General features: G+C 39.6%; 1 protein-coding gene across 3 annotated transcripts in view; it reads right to left on the reverse strand.

Moving 5' to 3' along the window:
• DTL (denticleless E3 ubiquitin protein ligase homolog) overlaps nt 1-12,738 on the reverse strand; it is a 67,044-nt gene that overhangs the window by 42,656 nt on the left and 11,650 nt on the right. For all 3 annotated transcript variants that reach the window (XM_003814190.5, XM_055108385.1, XM_063597300.1), the window contains exon 5: nt 12,612-12,732. In XM_003814190.5, the coding sequence (XP_003814238.1) occupies nt 12,612-12,732 (121 nt within the window). The remainder of the gene's footprint in view (nt 1-12,611; nt 12,733-12,738) is intronic.

Genomic DNA, 12,738 nt, shown 5'->3' on the forward strand with positions numbered 1-12,738 from the left:
GCGATTCTCATGCCTCAGCCTTCCAAGCAGCTGGGACTACAGGCACGCCTACCACGTCAAGCTAATTTTTTGTATTTTAGTATAGGTGGGGTTTTGCCATGTTGCCCAGGCTGGTCTTGAACTCCTGAGCTCAGGCAATCCACCTGCCTTGGCCTCCCAAAGTGCTAGGATTACAGGCATGAGCCCCATGTCTGGCCTATCTTAATTTTCTTTAATATAGTGAGATAGAGGTACAGTTTCATTCTTCTGCATGTGGATACCCAGTTTTCCCAGCACCGTTTATTGTAGGTTCTTGGCAACTTTATTGAAAATCAGTTGGCTGTAAATATATGGATTTATTTCTGAATTCTCTATTCTGTTCCATTGGTCTCTGTGTCTGTTTTTATGCCATGCTGTTTTAGTTATTATATTAGCTATATTCTTTTTGCTTAGGATTGCTTTGGCATTTGGGTTCTTTTTGGCTCCACATAAATTTTAAGATTGTTCTTTCTACTTCTGTGAAACATGATGTTGGTATTTTGATGGGGATTGCACTGAATCTGTAGATTGCTTGGGGTAGTATGGCCATTTTAAAAATAATAATTTTTCCCATCCATGAGCATGAGGTCTCTTTCCATTTGTCTCCTCTTCAATTTCTTTGATCGGTTTCATACTTTTCCTTATAGAGGTCTTTCACCTCTTTGGCTAAATTTATTCCTAGGTGTTTTATTTTTTGTAGCTATTGTAAATGGGATTGCCTTCCTGATTTCTCTCTCAGCTAATTCATTATTGATGTATAGAAATGCTATTTTTTTGTATGTTGATTTTGTATCCTGCAACTTTTAATGAATTTATCAGATCTGAGGTTTTTTTTTTTTTTTTTTTTTTGTAGAGTCTTTAAGTTTTTCTAGATATAAGATCATAACATCAGCCAAGGAAAATACGACTTCTTTTCCAGTTTGGATACTTTTTACTTCTTTCTCTTGCCTGATTGCTCTGGGTAGAACTTCCAGTACCATGTTGAATAGGAGTGGTGAAAAGCGTGCGTCCTTGTCTTGTTCCAGTTCTCAAGGGAAAGGCTTCCAGCTTTTTTCGATTCAGTGTGGTGTTAACTGTAAGTCTGTCATATACAGCCTTTTTATGTTGAGATATGTTCCTTCTATGCCTAGTTGGTTGAGTTTTTTAATTCGGAGGAGATGCTGAATTTTATCGGATTATTTTTCTGTATCTACTAAAATGATCATATGGTTTTTGTCCTTCATTCTGTTGATGTGATGTATGTATCATGTTTATTGATTTGTCTATATTGAGCTAGTCTTGCATTCCTGGGATAAATCCCACTTGATCATGGTGTATTTTTTTTTTTTTTAATGTGCTGTTGAATTCAGTTTGCTAGTATTCTGTTGAGGATTTTTGCATCTATGTCCATATGTTCTGTAGTTTTTTTGTGTGTGTCCTTGTCCTTGTCTGGTTTTGGTATCAGAATAATGCTGGCCTTGTAGAATGAATTAGGGAGAATTCCCATCCTTTTCAATTTTTGGAATAGTTTGAGAACTGGTGTTAGTTCTTTAAAAGTTTGGTAGAATTCAGCAGTGAAGCCATCTGGTCCTGAACTTTTCTTTGTTGGAAGACTTTTTATTATTGCTTTGATCTTGTTACTACTGATTTGATCAGGTTTCCTAGTTCTTTCTGATTCAGTCTTGGTAGGTTGTATGTGTCCTGTAATCTATCCATTTCCTCTAGGTTTTCTAGTTAGTGTATAGTTGTACACAATAGTTTCTGATGATCTTTTGTATTTCTGTATTATCAGTTGCAATGTTTCCTTTTTCATTTCTGATTTTATTTAAGACCATCTTTCTTTTTTTTCTTGGTTAGTCTAGCAAGTACCTTATTGATTTTATCTTTTCCATAAACCAACCTTTTGTTTTGTTGACGCTTTTTCTTGTTTTTTTAAGTCTCTATTTAGTTAGGCTCTGCTATTTATTATTTCCCTCTATTAATTTGGGGTTTGGTTTGTTCTTGCTTTTCTAGTTCCTTGAGGTACATTGTTAGATTCTTTTAAAGTCTTTCTACTTTTTTGGTATAGGTGTGTATTGCTATAAACTTTCCTCTTAGTACTGCTTTTATTGTATCCCATGGGTTTTGGTATGTTGGGTTTCAATTTTCATTTGTTTCAAGAATTGTAAAAATTTCCTTAATTTCTTCCTTTACCCAAGTCATTCATAATCATACTGCCTAATTTCCACGTATTTGTAGTTTCCAAACTTCCTTTTGTTGTTGATTTCTAGTTTTATTCCATTGTGGTCTGAGAAGATTCCTGATATTATTTCGACTTTTAAAAATGTGTTGAGACTTGTTTTGTGTCTTAACATGTGGTCTAGCTTGGAGAATATTCTGTTTGCTGATGAGAAGAATGTGTATTCTGTAGCTGTTGGATGAAATGTTCTGTAAATATCTCTTAGGTCCATTTGGTCTAACGTGCAGTTTAAATCCAATTTTCTTTCTAGATATCTGTCTAACGCTGAGTGGGGTGGCTGAAGTCCTCAACTGCTATTGAACTGGAGTCTCTCCCTTTAGATCTAATAGTATTGGCTTTATATATCTGTGTGCTCCAGTGTTAGGTATATACATGTTTAGAATCGATATATCCTTTGGCTGAACTGATTTATCATCATAGAATAACCTTCGTTTCTTCTTACTGCTTTTGACATAAAGTCTGTTTTATCTGATGTAAGTATAGCTATTCTTGCTTGCTTTTGGTTTCCATTTGCATGTAGTATCTTTTTACATTCCTTTATTTTCAGTTTATACGTGTCTTCACAGGTGAGATGCGTTTCTTGTAGGCAGCATATAATTAGGTCACATTTGTCTATTTGCCCAGTCTGTACCTTTCAAATGGAAAGTTTAACATGTTTACATTCAACATTATTGATATGTGAAGGCTTATTCCTAACTTTATTGATTGACTTCTGGTTGTTCTGTATATCCTTTGTTCCTTCCTTTCTCTGGTACTTTTTATCATTATGGTTTCATGGTATTCGGTAGTGGTAACATTTCAGTCTTTCCTCTTTCTTGTTTGTGTGTTTACTCACCAGTAGTTTTTATATTTTCTTGTGTTTTCATGACAGTAGATATTGCTCTTCACTTCCCGGTATAAGACTCCTTTTAGTATTTTCTGTACGGCCCATCTACTGGTGATTAATTTCCTCAGCTTTTGCTTGTTTGGGAAAGACTTTATTTCTCTTTTATTTATGAAGGATAATTTTACTGGATGTAGTATTCTTGGGTGGCAGGTTTTTTTTTTTTCTTTAAGCATGTTGAATATATCATCTCATTCTCTCCTGAACTATAAGATTTCTGCTGAGAAATCTGCTGTTAGGTCTGACGGGGTTTCTTTTATAGGTGACTAGATGTTTTTTCTCTGCTTTTAGAATTTTCACTTTGTCTTTGACTTTTGAGTTTGACTACAATGTGCCATGGAAAAAAAATCTTTTTGAATTATATCCATGTGGGGATCTTGGAGCCTCCTGTATATGGATATATAAATCCCTTGCTAGACTTGGGAAGTTTTCACCTATTATTTTGTTAAATAGGCTTTCTAACCCTTTCATTTTATCTTTGCCTTCTGGGACACTGAAAATTCATATATTTGGCCACTTTATAGTGTCCCATATGCCATGAAAGCTTTAGTCATTCATGTTTATTATTTTTTCTCTATTTTTGTCTGACTAGGTTATTTTAAAAGATCTTCAAAACATCTTCAAGTTCTGGGATTCTTCTGCTTGATCTAGTCTATTGTTGAAGCTTTCAAAAGTATTTTGTATTTCATTAAATGAATTCTGTAGTTCCAGAATTTAGCTCTATTTTATGATACCTATCTCTTTGGTAGATTCCTCATTCATTTCCTCAATTATTTTTCTGTTTCTTTGTATTGTCTTTCAGAATTCTCTTCTCTCTCACTGAGCTTCCTTAGTATCAATATTCTGGATCATTTTTCCAGGATTTTGAGAATTCCTTTTTGATTGGGATTTGTTGCTGAAGAATTACTGTGTTCCTTTGGATGTGTCACATATCCTTGCTTTTTGATTTCTCTGTGTTTTTATGTTGATATTTGTGCACCTGGTGTAACAGTTGCTTTTTCCAATTTTTTGAATTTGGTTTGTAGTGGAGAACATTTTCCTGAAGATGTATCTATGGTGATGGTTGGAGAGGACACTTGGCTTTGGTTCTGGAGGCAAGCAGTAGCATAGTCTCTATCATTCCTTTTGGCCATAAATAGAGTCATTGGTATCTGGTTTCGTTGGCAGATTAGAGTGTGGTTTTTAGTGCAGACTGGTTAAGTTTTGCCAGAAATTGAAATACCAGGTGGGCCAGTCTTCAGGCCCCAGTGGTGGCAGCAGTGGTCTGAGCCTTTGTGTCCTTTGGCCCCAAGGCAGCATACGCTGGCACTGGTGTTAATGGATCCAGGCAGGTAGATTCTTGGGCCTTCAGATGGCTTACTCAGGTATTGGAAATGGCAGCAGTGGGCCAGGTGGGTGGGCAAGTTCTTGAGCCCCTGGGCAGGAGGTGTGGAGTGGTGTGGATGATGACAGTAGCAGTGATGAAAAAATCCCCTGGAACCCAAGTGTTCCGTACTAGTGTTGGCGATGGCTGTGACAGGTTGGGCAGGCCAGTCCCTAGACCTGCAGGTTGCATGTACAGGTTGGTGCCAGCTATGGTGGTAGCAGCAGATTGAGTAGGCCCAAGTTTAGACTCTAGGAGGAGTGCTCAGGCACCACTGGTGATGAACTGAACTGGGCAATCCTCAGGCCTCCCAGAGGGTGTGCTTGGGTAGTGGCGGGTATGAAGCCAGGCTGGGTGGAACTGCCCTCAGTGACCCTGGTGGTGCATGCAGGTGCTGGCTATGGAAGGCAGGGGTGGGGTGATCCCCAGGCTTCTGGTGGAATGCTCAGGTAAGGGGCAGCAGCAGCTATGCTGCAGTACTGACATGGAGAGTGGGGTTGCTTTCCCTGGGAGTACCCATAGGCAGGCAGTTAAAGGACTGAGTTTTGCCCACACCTCTGCCCTGCAGCAGCCCAGAGTGGTGGTGGTTGCAGGCAGTGGAATTTGTCCTTGGGGAGTGTGAAAATGTGCAGCTGCCCCTCCACTCAGGGGAATGAGGTCGCTGTGTGTGGCTCCCAATTCAGCCTGGGTGGCAGGGCAGGACACAGTCTGGTGGGGGCTGGGCTCTGAAAATCAGTGTTACAGCTGCTTAGGACTTGAGGGTTTGTGGGACCCAGTATGATATCTCTCTGGAGCAATGCCTCCATCAAGTCTCCAGGCAGCTCCCTATGTTAGTCTCAGGGTCCGTGAGAATCAAGGGGTCTCCCATGGCTATTATTAGGGTTCACAGTGGGTATTTGGGCTGCTGGGGGTCTCTCACTTACTCTTTCCCTGCATAGGAAGCCTCTCCAGATTCCTAGCTGATCCCAGCCAAACAGGCTGCTTTACTTTTCTCTTCTTCCTTGCTTCCGGAGCTTCTTATCACTTCTCTGTTGAATCCCAGTGTTCTCTCTTAGATGATCTATTTGAAGGGTGATTATCTATGATCTCACTATCACTGTAATATCTCACTATTTTGGTTCCACTCTGTGAAAGAGGTGAGTACCAGATGCATCTAGTCAGCCATGTTGAAACCATTCGTCTAATTCAGCACTTTTTAAGTGTCAGGCACTATTCATTCCTTTTAACAGCTTTGGCTGTACAGACTGTCACTCAGGTTCATTTTTCCCCTCTTTTGTTGGAATTTACTCCGCCTAAAATAGAAACTGTTGTTTGAGGATAAAATTTACTCCTCCCTTTAAGTTACCACTTTCCTCCTTTTTTTTTTTTTTTGAGGTGGTGTCTCGTTGTCACCCAGGTTGGAGTGCAGTGGCACGATCTTGGCTCACTGCAACCTCTGTCTCCCAGGTTCAAGCGCTTCTCCCGCCTCAGCCTCCCAAGTAGCTGGGATTACAGGCATGTGTCACCACACCCGGCTAATTTTTTATATTTTTGGTAGAGACAGGGTTTCACCATCTTGGCCAGGCTGGTCTCGAACTTCTGACCTCAGGTGATCAGCCCACCTCAGCCTTGCAAAGTGCTGGGATTACAGGCATGAGCCACCGCGCCCGGCCCACTTTCCTCTTAAACATGCAATTTTTGGAGGAGAGTCAACATCTTTAGCAAATGATTGGCCTGAGATTAAGTTACTGGGTTTTTTGGTGTTTTTTTTGTGTGTGTGTGGTTTTACCTTGAGGACAGCCAAAGTTGCAGCATTAATACCAGGCAGCTAAAATGCAAATTAAAAAATCTGCCATCTTTCAAGCCAGAAGAACCAGGAAAAGGAGACTGGGAGCAACAAGAACAGTCAGAGAGTGAGGGGACGGGGAAAACCTGGAGACAGCTAGAGAAAGGGAACCCATAATTCCGTGTTTAAACTCAGTCCAAGTCTCTGGCTGACCCCTGTACCATATGGGCAAGAGAAACTGAAAGCAGTTTGCAGCTGAGGCTTAAACTAAAGAAAATAATTGAGATAAGATCCACTGCCCTCCTGTAGGTGTGACAGTCTTCAATTTGGATCCAAACAAGTGAATTGCCTGTTAAAAAAGGAACACCAAGGCTCTTTTCTAAGCAATATAACAGAATCTAGAACCCAACATACCACTCGCAATGTCCTGAATATAATCTTAAATTACTTGACTTACAAAGAGCCAGGAAAACGAATAATTCTCAAGGGAAAATAAATCAATGGAAGCCAATCCCAAGATAATCCAGATATTGATTTATCAGATAAGGTTGTAAAGGATACATAACCATGTTAAATGAGTTAAAGAAATGTACACTTAGCCTGGGCAACATGGTGAAACCCCATCTCTACAAAAAACACAAAAATTAGCCGGGTGTGGTGGCATGCACCTATAGCTTCAGCTACTTGGGAGGCTGAGGTGGGAGGATCACTTGAGCCCGGGAGGCAGAGGTTGCAGTGAGCAGATTTCGCCACTGCACTCCAAACTGGGTGACAGAGTGAGACCCTGTCTCAAACAACAACAACAACAAAAAACAAAAAAAGGAAGAAAAAATATATACACTTGTAATCAATAAAAAGATGATAAATCTCAGCAGGAAACAAACAAACAAACAAATGAAGGTCAGCCACTGTGGCTCATGCCTGTAATCCCAGCATTTTGGGAGGCCGGGGTTGAAAGATCCCTTGGGCCCAGAAGTTCAAGACCAACCATGGGTGAAACCCCATCTCTACAAAAAATACAAAAAGAAATTAGCCAGGCATGGTGGCATGTGCCTATGATCATGCTACTGCCCTCTAATCTGGGCAACAGTGCCAGACCCTGTCTTAAAAAAAAATAAGAAAATTTTAGAACTGAAAACCAGTATCTGAAATTAAAAAAAAAAATCACTGGATAGGCCTAAGAACAGGCTGGAGAAAATAGAGAAAGTGAACTTTAGGACAAATTAATAGAAATCATTCAATTTGAAGAAGAGAGAGAAAAATAGAACTGAACATTAGGCTAAATTAAAGAAGCCAGTCACAGAAGACCACATATTGTATCATTCCACTTGTATGCATGTATATAATGGGCAAATCTATAGAGACCGAAATTACTATAGTGGTTGTACAGGGTTGGAAGGAATGGGTGAAAGTACTGCTAATGCGTTCAAGTTTCCTTTTGGGCTGATGAGAAGATTCTAAATTTAGATTGTGGTGATAGCTGCACAACTTAGTGAATAAACTAAAAACCACTAAACCGTGCACTTTAAATGGATGAATTTTATGGCTTGTTCATTTTATCTTAAGTTTAAGATAACTGAAAAAAAGAAAACCTCAAGGATGCATGGGATAATTTAGAAAAGTCAAATACATGAGTAATTGAAAAAAATATATATATGGGTAATTAAGGTAACAGAAGAAACAGTGAGGAGAGAGAATATGAATAAATTAGGCAGAAAAAATATTTCTTTCTTTCTTTCTTTTTTTTTTTTTTTTGAGGCAGAGTCTCGCTCTATTGCCCAGGCTGGAGTGTGGAGTGCAGTGGTGCGATCTCAGCTAACTGCAACCTCTGCCTCCCAGGTTCAAGCGATTCTCCTGCCTCAACCTCCTGAGTAGCTGGGATTACAGGTGCCCACCACAATGCCTGGCTAATTTTTGTATTTTTAGTAAAGATGGGATTTCATCATGTTGGCCTGGCTGGTCTTGAACTCCTGACTTCAGGTGATCTGCCTGCCTCAGCCTCTCAAAGTGCTTGGATTACAGGCCTGAGCCACCACACCTGGCACAGAAAAAGTATTTCAAGAAATGACAGAAAAATTCCTATTCAGTAAAAAGGAATTTACAAATACAAAAAGCTCAACAAGCCTCAAAGAGGAAAACTGTGAAGGGAACCATGACTAGACATACCACAGTCAAACTGCTAGAAACCAAAGACAAAAAATCCTGAAAATAGTCAGGAAAAACAGCATATTATATACAGGGAAATGATTTTAACAACCACAGAGTTCTCAATGAAAGCAGAGATGATAGTGGAACAACTTTAGGCAATGAAAGGAAAAAAAAGCTGTTGACCCAGAATTTCATATCCAACAAAAATGTCCTTCGAGAATGATGATGAAATAAGGACATTTTCAGGTAAAGAAAAACTAAGGTAAATTATTACCATCAGACTCACACTATAAGAAAAGTTAAATACGTTGTTCAAGGAAATGATATCAGAGGAGAGGAAAAAGATGGCATTGCCAGGGAGAAATCATGAGTTCAGGGAGGAATTGTGGGTTCACTTTTTGACATGTTGAATCTGAAGTACTTGCAGAAAGGTTAAGGCTAGGAATATAGATCTGGGTCAACACAAGTAGGATGAAAAACAAAACAAAACTGGTACAGATGAAACTGTCCAAGAAGGTATAGGTTGAAAGCAAAAAAAGGCTAAACACCAAATCCTGGGCCTTGCTAACACTTCAAGCTAGGTAAAAGCAACTATGAAAGAATAAAGAGAAGGACAGAAGGAGTACCAGAGGGAGTGGGATATCACAGATTCTAAGCAAAGACTTTTATTGAAATTCTATAAAAGACCAAAAGTGTAACACATTATACAAGCAGAAGAAAAGACCTGAAAAGTTTCGTGCTTTCTGATAATTAGATAATTAATAACCTTAGCAAGAGTGATTTCAGGAAGAGGGCTAGATGTGGAAAATAGATTAAACCAAATTAAAGGAGATGGAAAATATGAAACAGTAACAACTAAAAGAGAACACAGGGTTAAGATATTTGGGAAAATAGGCCACAGACATTCTTGAGTCTTTCCTAAGGAGAAACAGCCAATAGAGAGGGAGAACTTGAAGATACAGGGTAGTGGGGATGCATGTGATGGTGGAAGGTCTTGGGAAGGATCAAGAATGTTTCTCAATTTTAGCTACACATTGAAATCCCTTGAGGAACTTTGAAAAAATAAATGCCTGGCCCACTTGCAAGAGATTCTCATTTAATTAAAACTTGAGAATGAAGAATGAGAAAGAAGGTGTAAATATAGGTAAGTTTGTAGGAGAGGAAATAGAAATAAATTTATAATCAATTTTAATTATCCACTAGAAGTTCTAATACCTGCCCTTTTGCCACACAAAGCACTTATCTGAGTCCATTTTCTTTGCTTTTAGTTGGTAGATACTTAGGGAAGGCAAATTCCATTAGTATGACTATGTCCAGTTAGGATTATTTGTATCCTACCTATGTAGGGTGGAAGGAACTGGACCAAAGATGTTTTCTACCATACTACCTACAAAAACCCCCACAAAACACTAAGTATTTATATGGTCCTCTGATTGATTATAGATAGATCGATTGATTTAATTAATTTATTTTGAGACTGGGTCTCACTCTATTGCCCAGGCTAGAGTACGATGGCACAATCACAGCTCATTACAGCTGCAAACTCCTGGGCTCAAGCGATCCTCCCACCTCAGCCTCCCAAGTAGCTCGGACTATAGGTGCATACCACTGTACCAAGCTAATTTTCTGTTTTCTTAGATATAGGGTCTCACTATGTTACCCAGGCTGGTCGTGAACTCCTGGCCTCAAGCAATCCTTCTCAGCCTCCCAAGTTGCTGGGATTATAGGGATGAGCCACCATAATGAGCTCAGATTAAAAAAAAAAAAAGTATTCATATTTCACCTCACTTTTATGTCTACAATATTTTTGTGACCTAAATAGACTAGGTATTTATCTCATAAAATTAGAAAATGAAGGCCCAAGGAGGTTAAAATCACTTTGCCCAGGAGGCCAGAATAAAACAGAGGGCTTCCATGTTTAGTTGCAAAGGTTTGCCCTGCAAGAGGGCTTATGGCTGATGGAGTGAGTGGAGCTATTATCTATTCTGTTTTACCAAAACAAACCACAGGGCTTGGGAGTAGTATCCGATCAGACTAATTTACACTAGAGTACCTATGAACTACTGAAAATCATGAAAAAAGCCACCTGCCCCAATCTCTAACTCAGTGCCTTTTCTTCTACAGCTCATTGTCATAGGCTGATTCACATGCGGAGTTGTAAAAATTAAGCAACAAGACCAAAAGATATGATGTTTTCCGCTACTCTTTAGTTAGGTAAATTTTCATTATCTTAAAATTATTTTCACAAACTCAGATATGACACAAGAGTGTAGAAAACTAGAACACAAGCATACCTAACTACTTAAATATGTTAATAAAGTTATGCAGAAATAAGAAAAATCATGTCATATTTCCCCTTCAAGGTTCCAGTTTCAACTGCAACCACAGTAGATTAAAACTGACTTTCTTAAAAATCCAAGCCAGGCTGGGCGTGGTGGCTCATGCCTGTAATCTCAGCACTTTGGGAAGCCAATGCGGGCAGATCACTTGAGGTTAGGAGTTCGAGACCAACCTGGCCGACATGGCGAAACCCTGTCTTTACTAAAAATACAAAAATTAGCTGGGCGTGGTGGTGCACGCCTGTAATCCCAGTTACTTGGGAAGCTGAGGCATGAGAATTGCTTGAACCTGGGAGGTGGAGGTTGCAGTGAGCCAAGATCACGCCACTGCATTCCAGCCTGGGCAACAGAGTGAGAATTTGTCTCAAAAAACAAACAAACAAAAAACCAGTCCAAACCAGCTTAACCTCCTAAATGGCTCAGGTGAATAAATGAAAACATTTGATTTTTAAAACAGAGTACTTTTTTTTTTCAGTGATAAAGGAGATTGTAATGTCTGTCACTATTATTCAGAGATTAAAGTCAGATTATTTCAGAGACTCCTTTGAGAGAAATGTTTGTTGGTCCATTTAAAAAAATTTATTTAGTGAGAAACAAATGGAAGGAGAAAACAAACAAACAAACAAAAACAGAAATGAAGAGCTTATTCAGACACCACTGATAAGTTTTTCCCTAGCTGCTACAGTACTGTGCTGTTATATAACTCTTAAATCTTCCTTGTCCATTATAACAATATAAACATAGGAAAATCAATTTTAAGTAATAGTTGAAAACATAATAGAAAATTGGGCCATTTGGCCAGGTGTGGTGGCTCACGCCTGTAATCCCAGCACTTTAGGAGGCCGAGGCAGGTGGATCACGAAGTCAGGAGTTCAAGATCAGCCTCGCCAAGATGGTGAAACCCCAGATCTACTAAAAATACAAAAATTAGCTGGGCGTGGTGGCAGGATCCTGTAATCCCTCCCAGGTACTTGGGACGTTGAGGGAGAGGATTGCTTGAACCCGGGGGATGGAGGCTGCAGTGAGCCGAGATCGAGCCTCTGCACTCCAGCCTGGGTGACAGAGACTCCGTCTCAAAAAACAAACAAACAAACAAAAAACAAAAAACAAAAAACAGGCCATTTAAACCAAATACATGATAAATTTTTAGGTAGAAAAAAATCATGTTGTTTATCAGCCTTATAGCTCATTTAGATTAAACAAGCAGAGTTAAAGTAACTCTGTTTTACAAATAGTTAATGAGTGCCCAGTACAAGGTTTTAACTTCAATGAACAATCAAAGTTGAACAATGGTATTGTAGCTGTTTATAAATCTTTACCTTATGTGCAAGATTACAGAAAAACTTATCAAAGACTCTTGACTTTCAGGGACAAGCTAGAGATAATGTCCAGAAGAGTGGGCCTAAAACCAATTTAATTTTATTAAGGTTTTCAGTCATATTAGAATCTTAATCACCTGGCTGGGTGCAGTGGCTCACGCCTGTGATCCTAGCACTTTGGGAGGCTGAGGCAGGTGGATTGCCTGAGCTCAGGAGTTCTAGACCAGCCTGGCCAACATGGTGAAACCCCGTCTCTACTAAAAATACAAAAAATTAGCTGGGCATGGTGATGTGCACCTGTAGTCCCAGCTACTCCGGAGGCTGACGCAGGAGAATCACTTGAACCCGGGAGGCAGCGGAGGTAGCAGTGAGCCGAGATGGCGCCACCGCACTCCAACCTGGGCAACAGAACGAAACTGTCTCCAAAAAAAGAATCTTAATCATCTATGTAGGTAAAGTAGTAACTTTGATAGGGGAAAGGGTAGAAACAATTACAGGTTCTTATCTCCCAACTGCAAAGAAGGTTAAGGAGATGAAAGAAGATAAGCACAAACCTACCTTTCTCAAACTTAGAAAAGGCAACTGACTTGAGGCTGCATTGATGACCTTTGCATGTTCCAATCAGCTCACCAGCTTTTACGTCCCAAAATTTGGCTGTTTGATCACCTGCTGCGGTAACCTTTCA

The sequence above is a fragment of the Pan paniscus genome, chromosome 1 (genome assembly GCF_029289425.2).
Source record: "Pan paniscus chromosome 1, NHGRI_mPanPan1-v2.0_pri, whole genome shotgun sequence".
Taxonomy (NCBI): domain Eukaryota; kingdom Metazoa; phylum Chordata; class Mammalia; order Primates; family Hominidae; genus Pan; species Pan paniscus.